The 27,692-nt window shown below is 35.6% G+C and overlaps 2 protein-coding genes across 4 annotated transcripts in view; both read right to left on the bottom strand.

Moving 5' to 3' along the window:
• Nucleotides 1-617: 617 nt before the first annotated feature.
• LOC107553011 (switch-associated protein 70-like) lies at nt 618-24,254 on the bottom strand. Of its 2 annotated transcripts, none has more exons than XM_016235083.1 (12): nt 24,070-24,254; nt 16,158-16,298; nt 10,943-11,116; nt 10,625-10,852; nt 10,271-10,417; nt 6,914-7,022; nt 6,648-6,829; nt 3,931-4,038; nt 3,006-3,172; nt 2,711-2,909; nt 1,424-1,520; nt 618-1,351 (listed from the first exon to the last, which is right to left on the bottom strand). In XM_016235083.1, exons 1-12 carry the CDS (start codon nt 24,163-24,165, stop codon nt 1,233-1,235), a joined length of 1,767 nt encoding a protein of 588 aa, XP_016090569.1. In that variant the 5' UTR covers nt 24,166-24,254; the 3' UTR covers nt 618-1,232. The 2 variants fall into 2 exon arrangements, with proteins under 2 accessions (XP_016090569.1, XP_016090570.1); XM_016235084.1 differs by having other exon boundaries at nt 3,931-4,029.
• Nucleotides 24,255-25,819: 1,565 nt separating this feature from the next.
• Nucleotides 25,820-27,692, bottom strand: part of LOC107552985 (zinc finger protein 143-like) — a 14,602-nt gene continuing 12,729 nt past the window's right edge. For both annotated transcript variants that reach the window (XM_016235044.1, XM_016235045.1), the window contains exons 15-16: nt 26,439-26,549; nt 25,820-25,947 (exon numbers count right to left, since the gene is read on the bottom strand). In XM_016235044.1, the coding sequence (XP_016090530.1) occupies nt 25,864-25,947; nt 26,439-26,549 (195 nt within the window). In that variant the 3' untranslated portion in view covers nt 25,820-25,863. The remainder of the gene's footprint in view (nt 25,948-26,438; nt 26,550-27,692) is intronic.

Genomic DNA, 27,692 nt, shown 5'->3' with positions numbered 1-27,692 from the left:
CATCAAGAAAGTCTCTTTGTCGCCCCCTACTGGTGGATAGATGTAACCAGCAGAATGAATCGGTGAAAAACATGTGGGACAGTAACTCTTTCTGCAAGTTACAATGCACTGACTGACAGTCTGTCTGGAATGCAGAACGCAGAAAAGCAGAGTGATAAAATTTGATTTATTAAGGCGCCAGATATTTACAGTGTGCCCTATATCAGGCTACTTGGACCGTTTGGTTTTCCAACTTATAAATCCATCAATCCACCCGTAACAACTCTAGCTGTTGTGACTGGTTATGGTTATGGTTAGTTTTTGGCGTCCTGCCTAACAACATCCACCAAATTAAATTAAATAAAGCTTTTAAAGCACTGTAATTCTTTTATAGCACAATAATAACAACAACAAAGACAATAAAACTAGTAAAAAATAGCTAACAGTATACAGTATGGCACTATCAATGAGTTTGATTCCCAGAAAATGCATGCACTGATTAAACGTATACCTTGAATGCAGTGTATGTTGCTTTGGATTAAAGCATCTGTCAAATGCATACATGTAAAAAGCTATCAATATATTAAAATAAATTCATCCTCATTGACAGATTCTAGACAAAATGAACCACATCAATCCATCATGAACTACGTGATTTATTCTTTTATATATTTTCAAACAAGCTGAAGTGAAAAGGCAAATGTTGAGCTAAACGGATTATATATGCACTGCTGAGAGTAATACAGTATCATAGTTACATATCTTTTGTCTATCAGTGACTCTACTCTCCAGAAAATGCGGGTATGAATCGGTCCTGTGTTTATCTGTGTATCAACAAGGACATCTAGTGGACACAGTAGGAATCAGGTGCATTGATAGCACTAGTACCTCCAAACTGCCTTTGAACAGTTACTTTTCACATTAAAAATGGAATATACTTGAAATTACTGAAGTTAAATGATAATAATGTTACATTTCCTAAATGTGTTTTTTAAAAAAAACAATGTATAAGTATAAAAAGGTGTGGATGTCACTTTTTATATTAATTTGATAACTCACAAACAAAATAACACAATCAACTGCACATCATTTATCTGCTAATGTTCCATTATAAGAGCACATGATTAATAAATGGTTGTATAAAAACACATTTTAGTAACAACAGATTAAACCGGTAACACGAGTCAAGATGATGACTACCTGGCAAATACAAAATAAATATACACAAATAAAAGAAATGGACGTTTTAGATGTTATTGTGCATCATGTGATCTATTCTTGTTCTCCTGCCAAATCCTCTCCAGCTCATCCAGCTCTGTTTCAGTGAACGCTGCCTGTCCCCAGTTGGTCATTTTAGTGGGGGACTTGGTCCCTGAGAAATACATGAAAAACATCAATCTGGTGCTTTTGGGAATGGTATTTGATAAAGTTTACACTCGGTCACCTGGTTGAATGATTTGAAGTAGGCCCTCATGTTTAAAGACTTTGTGCTTCCAAGTCTTTGTTTTGTTAGCTGCCCGTTCCAGTTTCTTTGTAACAACCTGAAAAACAATAAAAGTCACTGAAATGCTGATCATTTACCTTAAAGGTATAGTTCACCCAAAATGCAAATTTGCCAAAAATTTACTCACCCACAGGTCATCCAAGATGTGGATGAGTCTGTTTCTTCATCAGAACAGATTTGAAGAAATTTAGCACTACATCTCTTGCTTACCAATGGATGCTCTACAGCAGGGGAGGCCAACGTCGGTCCTGGAGAGTTTTGCTCCAACCTTGATACAAACTCATCTGCCTGTAGCTTTCAACTAACGCTTAGACCTTGATTAGCTTGTTCAGGTGTGTTTGATTAGGGTTGGAGTGAAACTCTGCAGGATTGTGGCTCTCCAGGACTGACGTTGGCCATCCCTGCTTGACAGTGAATGGGTGCCGTCAGAATGAGAGTCCAAACAGCTGCTAAAAACATCACAATAATCCACAAGTAATCCACATGAATCCAGTGAAGTGAGAAGCTGCATGTTTGTGATAAACAACATCATCATTAAGATGTTTTTAACTTCAAATCTTAGATTCTGGCTAAAATACAAGTCCCCTATCCATAATATTGTTTTCTCCAGTGAAAAAGTCGTCTCATCTGAATCAGGAAAGAAATATGCATAGATCAAGCACTGTTTATAAGGGTGAGAGGGCAACAGGGCATGGACTGAGGAAGTGTTATTATGCATTATGGACTCGTATTTTGGCCAGAAGTGATGGATTTTTTTCTTACAAACACACCGCTTTTCACTTCATAAGACGTTAACTGGTGGACTATAGTTGTGTGGATCACTTGTGGATTATTGTGATGTTTTTATCAACTCTCATTCTGACGACACCCATTCACTGCAGAGCATCCATTGGTGAGCAAGAGATGTAATGCTAAATTTCTCCAAATCTGTTCTGATGAAGAAACAAACTCATCTACATCTTGGATGACCTGAAGGTGAGTACATTTTCAGCAGTTTTCATTTTTGGGTGAACTGAAGTAGTTTATTGCATATAAAAGAGGAAAAAACAACACTTTCACTTTCAATGGCTGTTCTATGTAATGAGATGGACATCTGTGCTAGTGAGTAAAAGAAGCTAAATTAAACATGTTGGAAAGCAAAATATACTAGAAAAGGAGAATGTTGATTTGACAAAGCAAACATTATAAAAAATCCCCAAACACACTTTTTCAGTATGAAACCGCTACCTTGTATTCCTCTTGCGTTCCCTCTCTCTGTCTTCTAAGAATCTCCAGCTGCTCCTGTGCAGCCTGCAGGGCACGTTCCTTCTCTGCCCGCTCCCTTTTCAGCTCTTGTTTTTCCTTCTGGGACTGGGTTAAGATTTCTTGCTGCTGCAGGTGAATCTGCTCTAATTCAAGCCTCTTGCTTGCTTCCTGTTGTAGCAGTCTGCAAATAAAACACACAAATGTTCTGCATAATGCAGTGGCCCAAAACATTGACTACTGGATGTGTATACTGAATGTTGTGTTTGTGCACCGTCACCTGGCCTGCAGTTTGCTCAGGGCTTCTTCATCCTCTTTGGCCCGTCTCTCGTCGTCTAATGCCTTTTTCAGTTGACGGTACATGTCTTCCAGTTCCTGCATACGCTGCCAGTACTGCTCCACTTCATTGGCCTTTTCAACCACCTGCTCTTCCATCTGCATTCGAGCCTAAGAAGCAATTTGACGTCTTACATTACATCAGGCCTGTTTCACACATACTGCATATGCAGCACAACTGCAGACTGGTGTTGTGCTTGATTTCACAATAACAGCCTTCCTGCCGAAATTACACATTTGTCTTTCTTTTATTAGAAAGGAACTTAATGCCTCAACATGTTCACTACAAAAAAATGAGATTCATCACAATTAAATGCTAGAATCAATTGACACCCTAAGTTTCAACAATAAAAAGTTCAAGGAATGTGTATGATCAAATTTATTACAAATGTTTAATTTTGGCAGCAAGAAAACAAATACCTTCTTTACATTTTATTATTACCAGCAATACATCTAATTTATGAACGGATTATTCAAAGTTTTGGCCACTTACTCATCCCACAACTGTTTTAAAAACTCACTCTTAAGCCATATTACCCAGGTTGATTCATGCAATGCATTGCCGCGAAAGTGACATTAATTGTGATTAAAATTGAACAGAATGGGTCACAGGGGACGCATTTAAAATGCATGTATACCAGGTGGAAACATAAATGCATCTCGGCTAATAACTTGTGATTGAATAGCCAAAAATGCTCTTTAATACCCTGGAAACAGGGCCTTTCTCTCTCTCTCTGTCTCTCTCGATCGATCGATATTGCATATAATTTGTGCGTGCCAGGGATTCGCTATTAATATGCGGGAGATTCCAGGACCGTCCAGGAGAGGCGAGATGTCTGTTAATGGGACAAAGTTAATGTTGTCGTTACCATTTTCTCTTGCTCCAGGTCTCGTCTGTATTGGTCCAGTAGCTCTATTTGAGTCTGAAGTCTTCTCTGTTCCTCCAAATCACCCCTGCTTGATGCTTCCTGCAGTTTCTGCCATATACAGACATTACAAATGTTGACAGCATGAAAGGCTTCTGTGAGCCAGACTGAATCCCAAAGTACAGTAGAAAAACATTAAATAACAATTAGACTTCCTTCACTGTATAAGGTAATATTAATAACGCTATTGATTTCAACAAAAGCATTTCAATTCTTCCCTCAATTTGTAAAAAAAAATAAAAAATGCACATTTACAATAATGCACTTACAGTAGAAGTATATGAGGCAAGGCATTCAGCATTATTTAAAAGCAGAAATGTGCAGCTTATTAAAGTGCTTAATGTCATTGGGAAAAGATGTTGCAAAGTTGTCTATTATGCATTTTTTCATTATCATTGTTTGTACAGTGCAAACGTTTCCAAGTTTTGAGGCTTTGACACAGGAGATGCTTTGACAGGCGATAAAGTACAGCTTAATGAAAGAACTATCCCTTGAGACTGAAGATATCAAACAGGAACTAGTGACTGTCAAAACCGCCCGCACACAGAAAGTGTGGCTTCATTGCTCAGGAGTGCTCTTTTGCAGGTGCCCTAACATTTAGAATTTGCATAAGCAAAGCTGTTTTTTAAGTTATATTTTGGGGCTTTTTTATTTAAGATATATTTTTTTGACAGGACCGTTGAGAAGAGCCACTTGAAGCCACAACGCTATGGCTTCGACAGCAGCTTTAACAGAATTTAGTTTTCTAGAAATATCTCAGTTAAGAGCTTCAGTAGGTTCTGTAGCTTTCTTTTCACTGTCAAACAGGATTCCAAGAGTCCAAAAATGTAGCATGAAAACGAATTAAAGGTTGAATAAAAATATAGACAGGGATGTGAAACTTTCTTAACACATTACTAATAGTGTGACCCTTACTAATAGTGTGCTATAAACAGTGTCAGCGAATGAAAATGAACCAAAAGGGGAACTGACAGTGAAAACGGAACAAAATGAAAACAATGTTTTAATAGAGAGGTACTGCGACTTTCATACCTCAATGGTAACTCCCCAGTTTAAAATATGCTTTTGTTTCCACCCATCTGAAACACCACTACATTTTCCACTAAATATGCATACATGAGTTATGCTCTTAGCAACTCTTTCTGTCCATCAGTCACAAGTGATTCTGCTGTTGATTAAGACCATCTTACCATCGAAACTCATTTCACAATGGACACTTTTCCTAATTATTCTCAACATGCTGCCATTTTTTTCTAAATATCTTGTATTGAAAGCTATAGCAGTGCCAAGTATTGTGTCCTTGGAGGCAATCGTTGTGTTAGCATTGGTTCATTTTAATCTGACTCAGGCTCAAACATATACGGCTCTATTACAGCTAGCTTTAAAACATACATCACAGGGCATGAATACGGTGTGATTAAGTTCAACAGTCACAGCAGTGGCCATCTACTCAGATTTCTGAAAGAGGTAAATGAAGCGTTTGTGACGGAGATTGAAAATGAGGATGGAACATGATCACTTTTACCAAAAATGAAATCAATTTTTTTATGCAAAAAACTTGCAAAAATGCTAACTTCATAAGCTAACTTCCGGAAACATAATATGTGACCCTGGACCACAAAACCAGTCATAAGGGTCAATTTTTCGAAATTGAGATTTATACATCATCTGAAAGCTGAATAAATACGTTTTCCATTAATGCATGGTTTGTTAGGATAGGACAATATTTGACTGAGATACAACTATTTGAAAATCTGGAATCTGAGGGTGCAAAAAAATCAAAATACTGAGAAAATCGCCTTTAAAGTTGTCCAAATTAAGTTTGGTTTAAGTTCTCAGCAATGCATATTACTAATCAAAAATTAAGTTTTGATATATTTTCGGTAGGAAATTTACAAAATATCTTCAAAACATGATCTTTACTTAATATCCAATTGATTTTGGGCAAAAAAATAAAAATCGATCATTTTTACCCATGCAATGTTTTTTTGGCTATTGCTACAAATATACCCCAGCGACTTAAGACTGGTTTTGTGCTCCAGGGTCACACATAAAGATCTTAAAACGCATTTCATGACACCTTTAAATCTGGTGCTCATTTCTAAGGTTTTACACAAGAAATAAATTGTTTTTTTGTGAAGAGTCATAAGAATGTCCTATGCTTGCATATGTAGTGTTGTTTGGTGATACAAAAAGCAAAAATTTAGACACTGGAATGCACTTCTTGGCATGCTTTATCAGCAGAGACAATGGTAAAATCAGACCTGTGCAGCCGAAGGGGCATGACAGACCAACAAAGACAAAAAGCAGGCATAAGCATTGGTACAGAAAGATTTACTGACTGAGAAAATCCTGAGTAGTGATGCCCAAGTTGCTTCTTTTTTGTTAGACAGGACTCATTATTGTGTGGACCACTCTCTAAAACTCACTAGTATCGTGTAATTTACATAAAACTCAGAGATGATCATGCTGATCCATGTTGACAGATGGCAGTGCAGCATCAGTGTTCCTAAAGTACACAAACAGCAACGCTACCACTAGAACTACTACATGTACCTTTAATCCAACATCTCCAATAGAGATACTACTAAAATAGCTTGAAATAAGATGTTTTAGCAGGTAACTTATATCTTTCGGTGACTCAAGGAAGGCCACAGTACCTTGTTCATGGCCTCCAGCTGGGCCTGCTTGCTCTCGTTGGCCAACTGCAGCTGTCTCATTCTGTTCTCCATGGTCTCCTTTTCAGCTCTTATCCTGTTTCTCAGCTCCCTGCGTTTCTGTCTGGATTCTCGGTGTGGGGAGGAAAGGCCCTGCCTTATGCGGACGATGCAGTCCTGGATGGCTGTATAACACGAGCACATGGAGTTGTGGATATACAAATATTTCACAGCCATAAGTGTAAACTTTGTGTACAGATGTTTAATACCTTGAATCCACTCTTGTTTTGTCTTTTTATCCGATGCACTGATCTCAAAACTTTTCTCAAAACATTTTATAATAAAGAGGTTTTTCTTTCCATCCTTGTCTGGTAAGGACTGCAAAGACATTATTTAAAGGGACAGTTCACCCAAAAATCTAAATTCTGTCAACATTTATTCACTATTATGTTGTTCCAAGCCTGTATGTTTCCCCAACGTAGCTCTCATTTCTATTCAGGCTTTCATTCATTTCAAAATATTTCAATGTAACACGCTGTGATCAGACATGAAACATGAAAGAATGTATTATGTTGTCGTACGTACATATTGAGGTGCCAAGTTTGAATAAATCTAAGTACAAAAAAAGATTTCCTAATGATTTTTGGTGGATAACAACTTAAATGGATAGTTCACCCAAAAATGAAAATTCTGTCATTGTTTGCTCAACCTCAAGTTGTTCCAAACCTGTATTGAAGGTGAGTTTCTTTCTTCTGTTGAATATAAAACAAGATATCTTAAAGAATGTTTATAATCAAACAGTTGACTATGTTACTGTGGAAGTCAGTGGCTATCGTCAAGTGTTTGGTTGCCAACATTCTCAAAATATCTTCTTTGTGCTCAACAGAAGTATTAAAACTCATACAAGTTTGGAACAACATGAGAGTGAGTGAATGATAGATGACAGAAGACAGCAAATGACAGAATTTCCATTTTTGGGTGAACTATCCCTTTAAATTTTGGCCTTTTCCTCTCACAACACTATCATACAACTTGCAATTTAGCGCATAAGTCATATGGGCTATTTTTTATCGTACTTTTTAGGTGCTTTTTTTCATTTGACAGCCCCAATACTCATTGACTTTGTATGGAAAAGGGCAGCTTGAACATTCTGTTAAACATCTGCTTTCATAAGAAATCATACAGGGTTGGATCGACATGATATGAAAGCGTATTTTTGCCAGAGAATACAAAAATTAAAAAGGTAATTGAGGAAAAAAGTCTGAATTGTGAGATAAAAAGCTGTGGCAGAAATAAGCTTCCATTACATGAGGGTGTGTAAATGATGTAATGATGAATGATGAAATGTAAACTTGATTACTAGAAATACTGTAACAAATGTTCTGGTTTTACCTCAACACAGCAGTTGCGATCCAGCGAAATATATCCCTTCTGCTCTATGAGGTCTTCACTCACATAATAGGACATGCAATTGAGATGGAGCTCAAACCACCGCTCTGTCCAGTTCTTCCTCTTATGGCCTTTTTTCATCATATAGCCCTTTTTGAATAAAAAAACAGCAAGTTAATCACTTGTAAGGGATATCTGTTTATTTCTCCAGTATTCTAGTATATATTTACATTGGCTTGTCAGTTGGTCTTTGTGCAACTCATTTAACTGACCATTTTTAAACACTTGTCTCTGTCATGTACAGACAACAGCAAACCCGGAATGTCCGTATTAAAATACACTGACACAGACTCCCACCTGCTTAATAACATCCATTACAAGTTCCCGATAGACCTCATTGATGCCGATGGAAAGAGTCTGAGGGTTTATGCCCTTGGTGAAATGGCCCATGCCAATAAGCTCAATCAGTTCCCAAGCATTCAGATGTTTTTTCTTTGCACTGAGCTGCATTTTATAGTCTTCAAACCTGTCCTCGTTCCAGCTGCAACCCATTGCTGCAAACAGCTTGCGCAGGAAGTACTCGAGCTGTTACAATAAAAACATACAGCGTCATTTCCAATTGATATCATGTAATTAGAAAAAGATATAAAAAATGGTAAAAGTACTATAACCAACCTCCTCTATGACAATTTGCAGCGGATATTTATCTTCAGATAGATAGTTGAAGATGCACCAGATCTTGAAGGCATCAACCCCAGAGATGAGCAGATGTTTGCCACTGATGTGCTTTGGTGCAGATAAAGTCCAGCACATCTTATTCAGCTCGTTGAAGTCAAAGTTGGCCTGGATCTGCAATTAAAATACTCCAAATGAACCTAATTTAAGGCTACAATTTCACATCTTTTTTCAGAATTCATATGCATAGGCATAAAGTGTGTCTTGTGTTGACTAACTGCAAGGCTTTTGATTTGCAGATTTTTCATACCAGGCGGCAAGTAATCTGTGAACACGGGCAACTTTATCGTTTAGCAGTCACTATACTGTATTTGATCAAAGAATGCCACGATTGACGAATCAGAATCAACATTCCAGAGAGCTATATGTGACCCTGGAGCACAAAACCAGTCTGAAGTCGCTGGGGTATATTTGTAGCAATAGCCAAAAATACATTGTATGGGTCAAAATTATAGATGTTTCTTTTATGCCAAAAATCATTAGGATATTAAGTAAAGATCATGTTCCATGAAGATATTTTGTAAATTTCCTACTGTAAATATATTAAAACTTAATTTTTAATTAGTAATATGCATTGCTAAGAACTTCATTTGGACAACTTTAAAGGTGATTTTCTTTGGTGATTTTTTGCACCCTCAGATTCCAGATTTTCAAATAGTTGTATCTCGATCAAATTATTATGTTGTCGTACGTACATATTGAGGTGCCAAGTTTGAATAAATCTAAGTACAAAAAAAGATTTCCTAATGATTTTTGGTGGATAACAACTTAAATGGATAGTTCACCCAAAAATGAAAATTCTGTCATTGTTTGCTCAACCTCAAGTTGTTCCAAACCTGTATTGAAGGTGAGTTTCTTTCTTCTGTTGAATATAAAACAAGATATCTTAAAGAATGTTTATAATCAAACAGTTGACTATGTTACTGTGGAAGTCAGTGGCTATCGTCAAGTGTTTGGTTGCCAACATTCTCAAAATATCTTCTTTGTGCTCAACAGAAGTATTAAAACTCATACAAGTTTGGAACAACATGAGAGTGAGTGAATGATAGATGACAGAAGACAGCAAATGACAGAATTTCCATTTTTGGGTGAACTATCCCTTTAAATTTTGGCCTTTTCCTCTCACGACACTATCATACAACTTGCAATTTAGCGCATAAGTCATATGGGCTATTTTTTATCGTACTTTTTAGGTGCTTTTTTTCATTTGACAGCCCCAATACTCATTGACTTTGTATGGAAAAGGGCAGCTTGAACATTCTGTTAAACATCTGCTTTCATAAGAAATCATACAGGGTTGGAACGACATGATATGAAAGCGTATTTTTGCCAGAGAATACAAAAATTAAAAAGGTAATTGAGGAAAAAAGTCTGAATTGTGAGATAAAAAGCTGTGGCAGAAATAAGCTTCCATTACATGAGGGTGTGTAAATGATGTAATGATGAATGATTAAATGTAAACTTGATTACTAGAAATACTGTAACAAATGTTCTGGTTTTACCTCAACACAGCAGTTGCGATCCAGCGAAATATATCCCTTCTGCTCTATGAGGTCTTCACTCACATAATAGGACATGCAATTGAGATGGAGCTCAAACCACCGCTCTGTCCAGTTCTTCCTCTTATGGCCTTTTTTCATCATATAGCCCTTTTTGAATAAAAAAACAGCAAGTTAATCACTTGTAAGGGATATCTGTTTATTTCTCCAGTATTCTAGTATATATTTACATTGGCTTGTCAGTTGGTCTTTGTGCAACTCATTTAACTGACCATTTTTAAACACTTGTCTCTGTCATGTACAGACAACAGCAAACCCGGAATGTCCGTATTAAAATACACTGACACAGACTCCCACCTGCTTAATAACATCCATTACAAGTTCCCGATAGACCTCATTGATGCCGATGGAAAGAGTCTGAGGGTTTATGCCCTTGGTGAAATGGCCCATGCCAATAAGCTCAATCAGTTCCCAAGCATTCAGATGTTTTTTCTTTGCACTGAGCTGCATTTTATAGTCTTCAAACCTGTCCTCGTTCCAGCTGCAACCCATTGCTGCAAACAGCTTGCGCAGGAAGTACTCGAGCTGTTACAATAAAAACATACAGCGTCATTTCCAATTGATATCATGTAATTAGAAAAAGATATAAAAAATGGTAAAAGTACTATAACCAACCTCCTCTATGACAATTTGCAGCGGATATTTATCTTCAGATAGATAGTTGAAGATGCACCAGATCTTGAAGGCATCAACCCCAGAGATGAGCAGATGTTTGCCACTGATGTGCTTTGGTGCAGATAAAGTCCAGCACATCTTATTCAGCTCGTTGAAGTCAAAGTTGGCCTGGATCTGCAATTAAAATACTCCAAATGAACCTAATTTAAGGCTACAATTTCACATCTTTTTTCAGAATTCATATGCATAGGCATAAAGTGTGTCTTGTGTTGACTAACTGCAAGGCTTTTGATTTGCAGATTTTTCATACCAGGCGGCAAGTAATCTGTGAACACGGGCAACTTTATCGTTTAGCAGTCACTATACTGTATTTGATCAAAGAATGCCACGATTGACGAATCAGAATCAACATTCCAGAGAGCTATATGTGACCCTGGAGCACAAAACCAGTCTGAAGTCGCTGGGGTATATTTGTAGCAATAGCCAAAAATACATTGTATGGGTCAAAATTATAGATGTTTCTTTTATGCCAAAAATCATTAGGATATTAAGTAAAGATCATGTTCCATGAAGATATTTTGTAAATTTCCTACTGTAAATATATTAAAACTTAATTTTTAATTAGTAATATGCATTGCTAAGAACTTCATTTGGACAACTTTAAAGGTGATTTTCTTTGGTGATTTTTTGCACCCTCAGATTCCAGATTTTCAAATAGTTGTATCTCGATCAAATATTGTCCTAACAAACCATACATCAATGGAAAGCTTATTTAATCAGCTTTCAGATGGTGTATAAATCGCAATTTTGAAAAATTGACACTTAAGACTGGTTTTGTGGTCCAGGGTCACACATAATAACATAGTAATACACTCATTGGTCAATGAAAATTAATATATCTATATCAATGCATAAAAGCATGCAGACATGGACAAGAGGTTCAGTTCTTGTTCAAACCAAACATCAGAGTGGGGAAGAATTTTGATCTACTTTAAGCGAGTATGTCAGAAACTGTTGATCTTTTCACACATGATAGTCTCTAGTAGGGCTGTGCAATATATCGAAATTATCGGAATATCACAAATGTGCATATCGCAATATGCATATCGCTACAGCTTGCAATATTTGGGGCCATGAACAAAAGACAAAGAGAAAATCACTCACTGCTCTTACCTAAATAACTTTTGTAGCTTAAATAAGAATCAGTGCATATTGAATTCAAAGAGTAAATAATATGCAGTGTTTCATTTTTCCTTTTTATTATTCAATTCCTAAACTCGTGTTAAAATGACATTTTTATGTAGTGCTAGAGTAAAACACTACCGTTCACTTTCAGAAGTTGTTGTAGGGGTGCTTTCTTATTAGAATCAGAATCAGAACGAGCTTTATTCACCACTTAAGTGTGCGCAAACACAAGGAATTTGTTGTGGTTTTACAGAACTATTGGTACATACATACATACAAATAACTATATATATATGACACAAGATAGTTATAGAAGTTCACAGAACTGACTCAGCAACAGCTGAGTAAAACTGTTTCATCTGAGCATGTGGTACTTTAAGCATTATCGTATCGCATATCGAATATCGCATTATTTAATGAGTTATCGCATATCGCATTTTTCTTCAATATCGCACAGCCCTAGTCTCTAGGTTTACAGGGCATGGTGTAAACAACCAAAAACATGCAGTAAGTAGCAGATCTAGGGAGAAAAACGCCTTGAAGACAAGTCAGAGAAGAATGTCAAACAGGTTTGAGCTGACAGGATGGCAACAGAAACTTTCACAGAAGTTATAACCACACGTTATAGCAGTGCTACAAAGAAAAGCATTTCTCAATGCACAACATGTCAACATGTTTTTTTTAAGAAAAAAGCATTTTTTTGTCTGTCAAATTAGAAAAATAAGCAACACTACACTGAATAAATGCAATTTACAGACAAGATAAGAGATGCCTGTAGAATACCAAATCAAAATGTGTATGTATGAGGGGGTATATATATATATATATATATATATATATATATATATATATATATATATATATATATATATGTTGTGAATATAACAATGCTGTGACCCCCGAGAGTAATTTTAGTTAAAAATAGTTCACATTTTATTGTTTATTTACTATCAGTATGCCATTCATGGGTTTATTTCCCCCAAAATTGTAAAAACTGAGCTTCCCAGGCACCAACATATCATTTAGAGTGGTCTGCTCAGATCCATCAATCTCTTTCCAGCTCAACCAATAGTGAGAGTTTGGGGCGTGGCTACTGTAGCAGGCTGAGCCAGAGGGTGTTTAGCCAATGTGATACCATGGCTTGATTTAGTTACAGGTTACATACAGGTGAAAACTTGCCAAAATACCCAGAGACAGACAATGGGGTAAAACAGGGGTAAACCCTGGCGGTACGTTTACAAGAGCTGCACGATTAATCGTTAAAAAAAGCTTGCGATCTCGATTCAGACACCCACGCAATCTCATTTCTAAATGACAAGGATTCCCCGAGTCTATTAAACCTTTGACAAAGTCTTACCGGATCATTCAAATCTGTGATCGCAGTCTGCCGCTGACACAGAGAAAGCAGTTACTTACCATGTTTGCTTAAGAAACATCTTCACAAACTGTCTTTTCAACTACACATTATTATTTCTGTCTTACAGTCATTCATATTATCACAGAAATACTGGGGTGAAAGTTTATAGTTCAGATATAAACATTGATGTCTATGGCAGCGATCAAAATAGAGCAAATCCCCTTTTGAAAGTAACTACGCTTCAAATAACGTTTGTGTCGATTGCATTGTTTCACCGCTAGGTGGCAAAAAGTGACTTAAAATGTATTTGTCATTGAATGAATTATTCATTCAAGAGAATCATTCAAAAATCCTGATTCATCCAGTTATGAAACAAGTGAAGTAGGTTTATGAGTGAGTCGTTGAATCATTGATTCAAACAACTTTTTCATAATTTTAATATAAAAAAATGGTGTATTAAATCTATTATATATACACTACCAGTCAAACGTTTTTGAACCGTAAGATTTGTTATGTTTTTTAAAGAAGTCTCTTCTACTCACCAAGCCTGCATTTATTTGATCCAAAGTACAGCAAAAACAGTACAATTTTTAAATATTTTTACCATTTAAAATAACTCCTTTCTATTTGAATATATTTTAAAATGTAATTTATTCCTGTGATCAAAGCTGAATTTTTAGCATCATTACTCCAGTCTTCAGTGTCACATAATCCTTCAGAAATAATTCTAATATTCTGGTTTGCTGTTCAAAAAAAAATTATTATTATTATTATTATGTTGAAAACAGTTGAGTAGATTTTTTTTCAGGTTTCTTTGATAGAAAGTTCAGAAGAACAGCATTTATCTGAAATAGAAATCTTTTGTAATATTATAAATGTCTTTAGCCATACTTTTGATCAATTAAAAGGATCCTTGCTAAATAAAAGTATTTAATTTATATAATCCCCCCCCCCCCAAATAAAATACTGACTCCAAGCTTTTGAATGGTATAGTTGTAGTGTATAATGTTACAAAAGCTTATTTCAGATAAATGTTGATCTTTCTATTCATCAAAGAATCCTGAAAAAATTTACTCAAGTGTTTTAAATATTGATAAAAATAATAATACAAAAACAATTCTTGAACAGCAATCAGCATATCAGAATGATTTCTGAAGGATCATGTGACTGGAGTAATGATGCTAAAAAAAATTCAGCTTTGATCACAGAAATAAATTACATTTTAAAATATATTCAAATAGAAAGCAGTTATTTTAAATTATAAAAATAATTCACAATATTACTACTTTTGCTGTATTTTGGATCAAATAAATGCAGGAGGCATTGCTGAGCAGAAGAGAATTCTTTAAAAAACATAAAAAATCTTACTGTTCAAAAACTTTTGAATGGTAGTGTATATTAAAATGTTTAATAATTCATTCAAATTAATTCAACACTTTTAAATAGACTGCAGCAATAATATTTTGTCACACATTATTTTGTAAAGTTCAGAATCAGGGGAGAATCGTGATCTCTATTTGAGACAAAAAAATCGTGATTCTCAATTTATCCAGAATCGTGCAGCTCTAGTCGAGACGTCGAACTTGTGGAGTTTCTTCTCAACAGGTATAAGCTAAACTCAAGTTTTGTCTCACATCTTAGCTCTGTATTGTCAAGCCCCAGATAAAATGGTAAGATATTGTGAAAATATGCTCAAATTTTTTTCCGGTCTAATGGCGCTTTTCCACTGCATGGTACGGCACGGTACGGCTCGGTATGGTTCACTTTTGGGGGGTTTTCCACTGGGTACAGTACCTGGTACTTTTTTTAGTACCACCTCAGTTGGGGTTCCAAGTGAACCGTACCGTTACCAAAACGTGACGTGTAAACTCTGCTGATCACGGATTGGCCGGAGAGAATCGTCACTACCTGCGTCACTGAACTTGCGACACAAACACAACAGAACCGCTAGATTTAAATCGGCACAGCCAGCGAAGAATGGTTTCTTTGCATTAATGAAAGGATATTTTTTTCCAGCAGCAGACTGTTTAAAGAGCATCTTAAGTCACATGATCAGTGACAAATTTACTTATTTGATTAGTATACATAAATAGTATACATACATTTTTACCTTTTGTGCCATAACATACATACAGTACATTTATTTATTTTATTTTATTTCCAATTTAAATTATATTTCGAATCCTAGATTTTGGACCCCGTTGAATGTCTTGGTCCTGAAAAACAGACAGATATAGGGCAAGGCAGGTTTGGACAGCTTTTTTCCCTTAATAAAAGAATGATGAATTAAATCATCATTTAAAAACTGCATTTTGTATTTACTTGCATTATCTTTGTGTAATATTAAAATTTGTTTGATGATCTGAATCTTTTAAGTGTGACAAATATGCAAAAAATTAAAAAAACTGGAAGGGGGCAAAAACCTTTTCACACCACTGTATATATACATATATATATATAAAAAAAGAAAATGCCTATGTGAGTCACAAGATATAATGTTTAACCTTATTCCAGACTCCAGAGGAAATGATAAACGTCTATTCTTAGACAAAAACTTAGACAAAAACTACTGCAATTCATTCTGTGACATTTCTGATTACAGTCATCATAGAACTGTTGAAGTGAAAAACAGCAATAAGGCTGCACTTTGATAAGAGACAATGTATTTATTACCTTATTAAGTATGCACATGTTCAGGTAGGGCATGTATCCTTGTGTTGACACTGGTCCTTCGTCATCATCTTTAAAGTGCTCCTCCAGGGCTGAAGTGTTATGAGGGATTCTCAGTATGGTGCACAGGTTGTGAGACAGCACCTACAGTACAGAAAGGCCACCTGGGTTCAATGACTATGCAAGAATAGATCAACCGTGGCCAAAAGTTTTGACACACTTGACTGAATATATGCTTAAAATTAGTTTTGTAGACATGTAAATGACATGTGAATGTAATTATAAAACTAATTCAATACTGTAATAAAAATCATTATTTAAATTTTAGTCAGAGTGGATAGATAGTGATGAAAAAGCATTCTGCTTTGTATAGAAGACAATGTTGAATTATTTAGTCATCATTTTGATTTTCTTATCAATATGGAAAAATACTAAAGATAAAGGATCTTTCGTATCTTTAAAGTTGAAAAAAATATCCAGCTTTGCATAAAGTGATAATCTATAATCAAAGTTTATTTCCGTTTCTCCACTTCAGTGCACATACATCTGCATACAACCCTGAGAAAGTCTTGCAAGACTGATTAAGCGTTATTCTGTCTGTGCCTCGCTTTCATATGGAAACCTGTTTCCGCCACTGAATAAAAAATAAAAGAGGTAATTGCGACTTTTTCTCACAGTTCTGACCTTTTTCTCAGAATTGCGTGATATAAACTTGCAATTGTGAGTTTAAAAGTCATAATTGCAAGACATAAAGTCGCAATTCTGAGAAAAACAGTCAGAATTCTGAGAAAAAATGTCAGAATTGCGTGTTTATATCTCGCAATTCTGACTTTATAGCTCACAATTCTGACTTTTTTCACAGAATTGCATAATATAAAGTCCCAATTGCGAGCTATAAAGTCAGAATTGCGAGCTATAAAGTCAGAATTGCGAGCTATAAAGTCAGAATTGCGAGCTATAAAGTCAGAATTGCGAGCTATAAAGTCAGAATTGCGAGCTATAAAGTCAGAATTGCGAGCTATAAAGTCAGAATTGCGAGCTATAAAGTCAGAATTGCGAGCTATAAAGTCAGAATTGCGAGCTATAAAGTCAGAATTGCGAGCTATAAAGTCAGAATTGCGAGCTATAAAGTCAGAATTGCGAGCTATAAAGTCAGAATTGCGAGCTATAAAGTCAGAATTGCGAGCTATAAAGTCAGAATTGCGAGCTATAAAGTCAGAATTGCGAGCTATAAAGTCAGAATTGCGAGCTATAAAGTCAGAATTGCGAGCTATAAAGTCAGAATTGCGAGCTATAAAGTCAGAATTGCGAGCTATAAAGTCAGAATTGCGAGCTATAAAGTCAGAATTGCGAGCTATAAAGTCAGAATTGCGAGCTATAAAGTCAGAATTGCGAGCTATAAAGTCAGAATTGCGAGCTATAAAGTCAGAATTGCGAGCTATAAAGTCAGAATTGCGAGCTATAAAGTCAGAATTGCGAGCTATAAAGTCAGAATTGCGAGCTATAAAGTCAGAATTGCGAGCTATAAAGTCAGAATTGCGAGCTATAAAGTCAGAATTGCGAGCTATAAAGTCAGAATTGCGAGCTATAAAGTCAGAATTGCGAGCTATAAAGTCAGAATTGCGAGCTATAAAGTCAGAATTGCGAGCTATAAAGTCAGAATTGCGAGCTATAAAGTCAGAATTGCGAGCTATAAAGTCAGAATTGCGAGCTATAAAGTCAGAATTGCGAGCTATAAAGTCAGAATTGCGAGCTATAAAGTCAGAATTGCGAGCTATAAAGTCAGAATTGCGAGCTATAAAGTCAGAATTGCGAGCTATAAAGTCAGAATTGCGAGCTATAAAGTCAGAATTGCGAGCTATAAAGTCAGAATTGCGAGCTATAAAGTCAGAATTGCGAGCTATAAAGTCAGAATTGCGAGCTATAAAGTCAGAATTGCGAGCTATAAAGTCAGAATTGCGAGCTATAAAGTCAGAATTGCGAGCTATAAAGTCAGAATTGCGAGCTATAAAGTCAGAATTGCGAGCTATAAAGTCAGAATTGCGAGATATCAAGTCAGAATTGTGAGCTATAAAGTCCGAATTGCGAGATATAAAGTCAGAATTCTGACTTTATATCTCACAATTGTGACTTTATAGCTCGCAATTCTGACTTTATAGCTCGCAATTGTGACTATATCTCACAATTCTGAGAAAAAAGTCACAATTCTGACTTTATCTCGCAATTCTGACTTTATAGCTCGCAATTGGGACTTTATATTATGCAATTCTGAGAAAAAAGTCAGAATTGTGAGTTTGTATCTCTCAATTCTGACTTTATAGCTTGCAATTGAGTTTATATCTCACAATTCTGACTTTATATCTCATATATATATAAATAAACACAACACAAGGAGCAAGGATGAAAAACAAAGATGTAGTCGATGTAGACATTACAAAGAAAAAATATACTAAAGTAATAAATAATTTGACAAAGAGAAGCATAACTTTTCAGATTTTCTATTATGTTTTTTGAAGCATTTGAAGCTCTGAAACATTTTAGCAAACTCAAATAAAAATATATTGAAGGAGGGTTTACTTTTTTTCCATTTACAAGTATGGATATGATATTTACCCATCAACAAAACAAAATTGACAACATCAGAGAAGGATGAATTTAAATCACACTTAAAAAAAGAGGACATCTTGTTGGGTTATAGGAGGAATTGTCTCCATTTTTACTGACAACCAGCTATGTATATCGAACCAAAATTTAGAAGAAGCCTCACAGTAAAAGAAAAGGTGATCAAGTGTTTCAGGAAATGAAGAACAGAAACCACAAGGATCCACCTCGAAAGAAAATTAGATACCTTCAGAGGAATTTTGCAAGGGTCGAGATCACATCTCAACACAAATTCAAGGCCGCCAATCTTTTTAAAAAGGTGGTTAGGAATATGGTACCATACTGAGTGTGACTTTGTTAAACACTCTTTCAACCATTTTATTCTGCATGTACCAAGAAGAGATTCAAAATCAATGGCTCTCAAACCTCCATGTTCATACTCTTTCACCATATGGAATTTACGTAAATAATGTGTTTTATTTTTCCATATAAATTTAAATAAATTTGAATTCACTGATTTAACTACTCTTGGGGCAGTATAGAAAGCTTGAGATAAATAAATTTTTATGAATAAAGACATTAGTTCGACTGCAAGATTAAAAAGTAATGGGGATATATTCCTCGTTTAATTTGGATTCTGGGTGATGAACCAACATTAAGAAAAACACTACTAAAAATATCATTGTAAAACATGGAAATTACTTTACAAAACATAGGACCAAAACCAAAAGTTTCTAAGGATCTAAAACAAAAAAGAGTGTTCAAGGGTATCAAATGCCTTGAAGAAGTCTAGAAATAGAAGTAAGCTTGTCTGAGGAATTAAATAGTTATAATCAAGCATATCAAGAACTAGTCTAATATGACTGTGAATACTTCTCCCTTTGATAAAAGCCGATTGTGTTTCACTGATAATTTCACCAATACCCTTTTCTAGTCTATTCGCAAAAACATGAGAGAGCAATTTGAAATCATTACATAAAAGAGTTATTGGTCTCCAATTGTCTAACAATAATTTATCTTTATTCGACTTTGGAACTAGAATAATTAAACCATGCTTCATTGATGGCGATAATTCAGCTTTATCTATACATTCTTTTAATGCTTCGAAAACTAAGATTCTTATTTCGGGCCAAAGATGTTTATATAGTTCTACTGTGATGCCATCAATACCTGGGGACATTCCATTAGACATTTGCTTAATAGCAGTGTCTAATTCAGAAATCTCAATGTCAGCTTCCATCATATTTCTAAAAGCAGAGTCTATAATAGGAATTTTGTCTTTTAAAAAGGAAAAGAAGAGATCACAATCGTTTTCTGTATATTTAGATTTATATAAATCATTATAGAAGGAATATATGTAGTCATCAATTAGTGTTTTTTCTTCTCTTATACAAGTATTAATGCTAAGTTTATTAATAGTTTTTAGAGATTGTTTTTGTTTTTCTAAATTAAAGAAATATGAAGATTTTTTTCCCCCTTCCTCAATCCACCTGGTACTGTCAGGACTTTGTAGCACGGAATTGAAATGGAATAATCTTGGCTCCAGAAGATAATTGAAAATTGATTTTCACTTTAGATTATAATGTCCGGTCTGTGCAGATATGTCGAAAAGTCGAAAAAACTGTTACGAGTAAATACATTTTATGGGCAAGCTTGGATTTGTTGTTTTTAATCTTGAGACCGAATACACGGAAACTAGAGCTCGAACAGGTGCGCGCTGTGATTTCTACAGTTGATAGTCGAGTAGTTTGCTTACCTTTAACTGGGATTTGCAATTCTGACTTTATACCTCGCAATTCTGACTTTATACCTCTCAATTCTGACTTTATATCTCACAATTTTGACTTTATATCTCGCAATTCTGACTTTATATCTCTCAATTCTGACTTTATATCTCACAATTTTGACTTTATATCTCACAATTCTGACTTTATAGCTCGCAATTCTGACTTTATATCTCGCAATTCTGACTTTATATCTCACAATTCTGACTTTATATCTCGCAATTGAGTTTGTATCTCTCAATTCTGACTTTATATCTCGCAATTGAGTTTATATCTCGCAATTCTGACTTTATAGCTTGCAATTCTGACTTTATATCTCGCAATTCTGACTTTATATCTCACAATTCTGACTTTATATCTCACAATTCTGACTTTATATCTCACAATTCTGACTTTATATCTCGCAATTGTGACTTTATAGCTTGCGATTGTGAGTTAATATCACGCAATTCTGAGAAAAAAAGTCTGAATTCTGACTTTATATCTCACAATTCTGACTTTATATCTCGCAATTCTGACTTTATAGCTCGCAATTATGACTTTATATCTCACAATCCTGACTTTATAGCTCGCAATTCTGACTTTATAGCTCGCAATTATGACTTTATATCTCACAATCCTGACTTTATAGCTCGCAATTCTGACTTTATAGCTCGCAATTATGACTTTATATCTCACAATCCTGACTTTATAGCTCGCAATTCTGACTTTATAGCTCGCAATTATGACTTTATATCTCACAATCCTGACTTTATAGCTCGCAATTCTGACTTTATAGCTCGCAATTATGACTTTATATCTCACAATCCTGACTTTATAGCTCGCAATTCTGACTTTATAGCTCGCAATTATGACTTTATATCTCACAATCCTGACTTTATAGCTCGCAATTCTGACTTTATAGCTCGCAATTATGACTTTATATCTCACAATCCTGACTTTATAGCTCGCAATTCTGACTTTATAGCTCGCAATTATGACTTTATATCTCACAATCCTGACTTTATAGCTCGCAATTCTGACTTTATAGCTCGCAATTATGACTTTATATCTCACAATCCTGACTTTATAGCTCGCAATTCTGACTTTATAGCTCGCAATTATGACTTTATATCTCACAATCCTGACTTTATAGCTCGCAATTCTGACTTTATAGCTCGCAATTATGACTTTATATCTCACAATCCTGACTTTATAGCTCGCAATTCTGACTTTATAGCTCGCAATTATGACTTTATATCTCACAATCCTGACTTTATAGCTCGCAATTCTGACTTTATAGCTCGCAATTATGACTTTATATCTCACAATCCTGACTTTATAGCTCGCAATTCTGACTTTATAGCTCGCAATTATGACTTTATATCTCACAATCCTGACTTTATAGCTCGCAATTCTGACTTTATAGCTCGCAATTATGACTTTATATCTCACAATCCTGACTTTATAGCTCGCAATTCTGACTTTATAGCTCGCAATTATGACTTTATATCTCACAATCCTGACTTTATAGCTCGCAATTCTGACTTTATAGCTCGCAATTATGACTTTATATCTCACAATCCTGACTTTATAGCTCGCAATTCTGACTTTATAGCTCGCAATTATGACTTTATATCTCACAATCCTGACTTTATAGCTCGCAATTCTGACTTTATAGCTCGCAATTATGACTTTATATCTCACAATCCTGACTTTATAGCTCGCAATTCTGACTTTATAGCTCGCAATTATGACTTTATATCTCACAATCCTGACTTTATAGCTCGCAATTCTGACTTTATAGCTCGCAATTATGACTTTATATCTCACAATCCTGACTTTATAGCTCGCAATTCTGACTTTATAGCTCGCAATTATGACTTTATATCTCACAATCCTGACTTTATAGCTCGCAATTCTGACTTTATAGCTCGCAATTATGACTTTATATCTCACAATCCTGACTTTATAGCTCGCAATTCTGACTTTATAGCTCGCAATTATGACTTTATATCTCACAATCCTGACTTTATAGCTCGCAATTCTGACTTTATAGCTCGCAATTATGACTTTATATCTCACAATCCTGACTTTATAGCTCGCAATTCTGACTTTATAGCTCGCAATTATGACTTTATATCTCACAATCCTGACTTTATAGCTCGCAATTCTGACTTTATAGCTCGCAATTATGACTTTATATCTCACAATCCTGACTTTATAGCTCGCAATTCTGACTTTATAGCTCGCAATTATGACTTTATATCTCACAATCCTGACTTTATAGCTCGCAATTCTGACTTTATAGCTCGCAATTATGACTTTATATCTCACAATCCTGACTTTATAGCTCGCAATTCTGACTTTATAGCTCGCAATTATGACTTTATATCTCACAATCCTGACTTTATAGCTCGCAATTCTGACTTTATAGCTCGCAATTATGACTTTATATCTCACAATCCTGACTTTATAGCTCGCAATTCTGACTTTATAGCTCGCAATTATGACTTTATATCTCACAATCCTGACTTTATAGCTCGCAATTCTGACTTTATAGCTCGCAATTATGACTTTATATCTCACAATCCTGACTTTATAGCTCGCAATTCTGACTTTATAGCTCGCAATTATGACTTTATATCTCACAATCCTGACTTTATAGCTCGCAATTCTGACTTTATAGCTCGCAATTATGACTTTATATCTCACAATCCTGACTTTATAGCTCGCAATTCTGACTTTATAGCTCGCAATTATGACTTTATATCTCACAATCCTGACTTTATAGCTCGCAATTCTGACTTTATAGCTCGCAATTATGACTTTATATCTCACAATCCTGACTTTATAGCTCGCAATTCTGACTTTATAGCTCGCAATTATGACTTTATATCTCACAATCCTGACTTTATAGCTCGCAATTCTGACTTTATAGCTCGCAATTATGACTTTATATCTCACAATCCTGACTTTATAGCTCGCAATTCTGACTTTATAGCTCGCAATTATGACTTTATATCTCACAATCCTGACTTTATAGCTCGCAATTCTGACTTTATAGCTCGCAATTATGACTTTATATCTCACAATCCTGACTTTATAGCTCGCAATTCTGACTTTATATCTCACAATTCTGACTTTATAGCTCGCAATTGTGAGATAAAAAGTCGCAATTACTTTTTCTTTTTCTTTTTTTTTTTTGTGGCGTTAACGGGCTTCCATACTTTCATATTATCTTCTGCAAATATCAGTTGAAAAAAAAGAATAGCCCTAATGTTCATGCAACTGTCAGGACTTTGTAGCACGGAATCGAAATGGAATAATCTTGGCTGCAGAAGATAATTGAAAATTGATTTTCACTTTAGATTATAATGTCCGGTCTGTGCAGATATGTCGAAAAGTCGAAAAAACTGTTACGAGTAAATCAATTTAATGGGCAAGCTTGGATTTGTTGTTTTTAATCTTGAGACCGAATACACGGAAACTAGAGCTCGAACAGGTGCGCGCTGTGATTTCTACAGTTGATAGTCGAGTAGTTTGCTTACCTTTAACTGGGATTTGGATACTTTCCCGTTTCGGTCTAAATCCAGAGCAGTGAAGGCGTACCAGATGGGTTTGAGTATTTCGTCCCGGGATAACATGATAAGTTCAGTGAAAGATGTCAGAGCGCCTGTAAAACTGATCTTCTTCCCGCCCCGCAGTCAGTGCGCGCTAGAGGAGCGCGAGTCACGTGACCTGCACTACACCGCTTTACATCAATCTCACACATTTACATACAAATAAAAGCGTAGTATGAACCGAATGTGTTCCTTTTACCCATGCATTCGATTTCAGCGCTCGGTGCTTTTGACTTCAGTGAATCAGCTTTATTTCATAAAAAAAAAAGAGTTACTTTGTGATATATTTGTAATTTGTAAATAAATAATTACAGTCATCGCATTGCATTGCACAGTCCCTTATATCGTTGCACGGTACCTTTCGTATGAAACGCGCTGGAGAACAACTCTTTGCTCCTCTGCACACTTTTCCCTTCTGACTAAACTAACTTTTGTGTTTACTACTGATTGTGTGCAAACGCATACCTACTGTAAAAAAACATAATTTAAGTATTTTCCATTCCATCAAGTATTTTAAGCAATGGACCGCAAAAAAATAGCATCTTACAACAAACAAATAAGAAGTGCATGCTGAGGTTCTAAATGCTGCAGGCTTTAGTGACCTACATATCAGACAAAAAGATTCAAGTATAGGCTATTTGACCGTTTTTCCCTATTTAGTTTTCACTAATTCATTAAATGAGACCAATTACTTTTTGAAAGTACAACATAAATCTTTGGCCATATGCAGCAAGCATTATGAATCTGCAAGTCTTTGCATGAACAGGCTTAATCTATAAATAGAAATGAATGTAGAAGTACATGTCAGGTGGCATCTATCAAGCCATGTGCAGATGTAGCAAGCACTGAAAACATTTTTTTAAAAAGACTTCCTGTATTTTCTGCACTGCATTCAAAGAGAGATGAAAATAGCACAGGGACTACAGTGCGTGCTGGGGAAACACTACTTGTACTTTGGTAGATCCCCCTAGTCCTGAAAAACAGGTCTGGTAAATGCCTTGCAACAAACAACCTTCGGTAAGAATCTTTTGACAGTCTTTTGGCCTTAAGTCATCTTACAAACAAGTTCTAGAGATGGCATGGTTTTCCATGTGATTTCTTTTTCATATTGCAGTACTGACTATAATATCATTTCAACCATGCAAACCATTTCTTCATGAGCCAATGTGTGAATAATAACCGCAAGTGAATAGCATAGTAAATAAAGCTATATGAATATTTCTTGAAGGCTTTTTATTGAATACAATCTTTTTTTGTCATTCGATCTTTTACAACTCACCAATATAAAAATGGCAGTTCAATATTTATCTTTATGTAGCCCATACATATCCAAACATCTTAGACCACTAGTGAAAATGCTATTTATATTATCAGCATAACAATTTATATTAAAACATTTTTACTAAAAAATGTATTATTTGTATTTTGTATGTTGCTTTAATGTCAGCAGCACTTGATCTGACCTTGACCTGAGCTTCTTGCGCTTCAAGGCAAGCGAGAACACTGGGAAAGCATCGCAACACACTAAACATCCCTCTCATCTCTTTTTATTTAAAAAATGCAAACCGATATCTATATCATTGTGAACAAAATCCGTTAGAAATGCTATCATAGTGCACAGCCTGACTTCTGTACAATTGTGGCGAAAGGGTAATTACAAAAGTTCATCATTTGTTCATTTAGTCACACTGCATACTGAGTCCCTTATGAAGGCGAAGGTAGTTAATTGCTCATTTCTGTTGTTTCACTTCCTTGTAATGATGATGCTATTCTCAAAGCCTCTTCCAGTGAAGTCTGTTCATTGAGCTGCAAGAGAAAACACAACACCTGTGTTCAATGATATACACATATGCCCAGCTAGAAAGGTATAGGTCAATGAGTGACTGAACGCTGGAATAAACTACATGACATTTGCTCAGATATTTAAAAAATATGTTCCGATTTTAAAAGCTGTTTAGTGTATTCCAGCCTTTAAGTAGCTGACTTGTTGCTTCACTCCCCCATCATACAATGACATTGCAGGCAGCATTTGCGCACAAAGGTACCTCCTGAAAATGATTTCAGACAGGCTTCGGAGGCAGTATAAAGGTCTAATCATCTATAACAACACAGAGAGAGCTTTGGTGATAACTAAGCAATTGTTTAATTACTACAACATTAATTTACAAACAAACCAACTGCCCAAAATCTGCAGATTGGCTCTGAATTCAAGCAACTATCGTTGACTCCTCCATATGGAAAATCAAGGCAAAAATCTGGTCAAAACTGTGGTGTATTCCAGCCTAAGTGAACTATACCTGAACAGCAATCTGTGTGCCATTAGAAGTAGCCAGAAGTGTAATTGGATGCGTTGATATCTCATCCTGTAGGTTCCTGGAAGATGAAAATTCTGGCATCATAGCAGTCATCTGGAGAAAACAGAAGAAAAAAAACAAATACAGTTCATATAACCAGTTTATAGACTGCTGAAAGTATGATTTTTAATTTTTTTTTTGTAGAACAAAATCCAGAAAAGCGTTAGCATTTTACAACTTCCATTTCCATCGTCCTGACTTCAATGGGTTTTTGAATGTTTTTGGTTAAATGCCTGAAATAAGGTTATCTGTGCAAATCTCAATATAGTTTCACGTTTTATTCTACGACATAATAGACACCTTTTGATTCTTCTAAGCTTTTACTTGACTTGAAAAATGCAGTTGCTAACAAATGGCTTAATAGGACTACAGAGGTTGTCCGACAGAGGTTGAGAGAAAATGTTAAAGGGATAGTTCACCCAAAAATGAAAATGTGATGTTTATCTGCTTACCCCCAGGGCATCCAAGATGTAGGTGATTTTGTTTCTTCAGTAGAACACAGAGGAAGATTTTTAACTCAAACCGTTGCAGTCTGTCAGTCATATAATGGAAGTGAATAGGAATCACGGCTTTGAGAGTCAAAAAAACATACACAAGCAAAACCAAATTAAACTCTGCGGCTCATGATGACACATTGATGTGTAAAGACACAAAACGATCGGTCTGTGCAAGAAACTGAACAGTATTTATATAGTTTTTTACCTGTGATTCACCGCAATGTCCGAACTTCTTCTTCTTCTTGCTTTACAGCGGATTGCAGACTTATAAGTGCATTACCGCCACCTATCTCTCAAATGGACCATTGACATTCTATCTACAATCTCAATTAGGAGTGTCAATGGTTCATTTGAGAGATAGGTGGCGGTAATGCACTTATAAGTCTGCGATCCGCTGTAAAGCAAGAAGACGACGACGCGTCTGAGAACGCGCTCAGGACAGTTCAGATATTGCTGTGAATCAGAGGTAAAAGACGATATAAATACTGTTCAGTTTCTTGCACAGACTGATCGTTTCGTGTCTTTACACATCAATGTATCGTCACGAGCAGCAGGTTTTAATTTGGTTTTGTTTGTGTATGTATTTTTGACTCTCAAAGCTGTGATTCCCATTCACTTACATTATATGACTGACAGACTGCAACGGTGTGTGTTAAAAATCTTCGTCTGTGTTCTACTGAAGAAACAAAGTCACCTACAT

This window comes from Sinocyclocheilus grahami, unplaced genomic scaffold, assembly GCF_001515645.1.
Source record: "Sinocyclocheilus grahami isolate Dianchi unplaced genomic scaffold, SAMN03320097.WGS_v1.1 scaffold462.1, whole genome shotgun sequence".
Taxonomy (NCBI): domain Eukaryota; kingdom Metazoa; phylum Chordata; class Actinopteri; order Cypriniformes; family Cyprinidae; genus Sinocyclocheilus; species Sinocyclocheilus grahami.
Note: the sequence above shows the minus strand (reverse complement) of the source record. Positions and strands in the feature narration are given on the sequence as shown.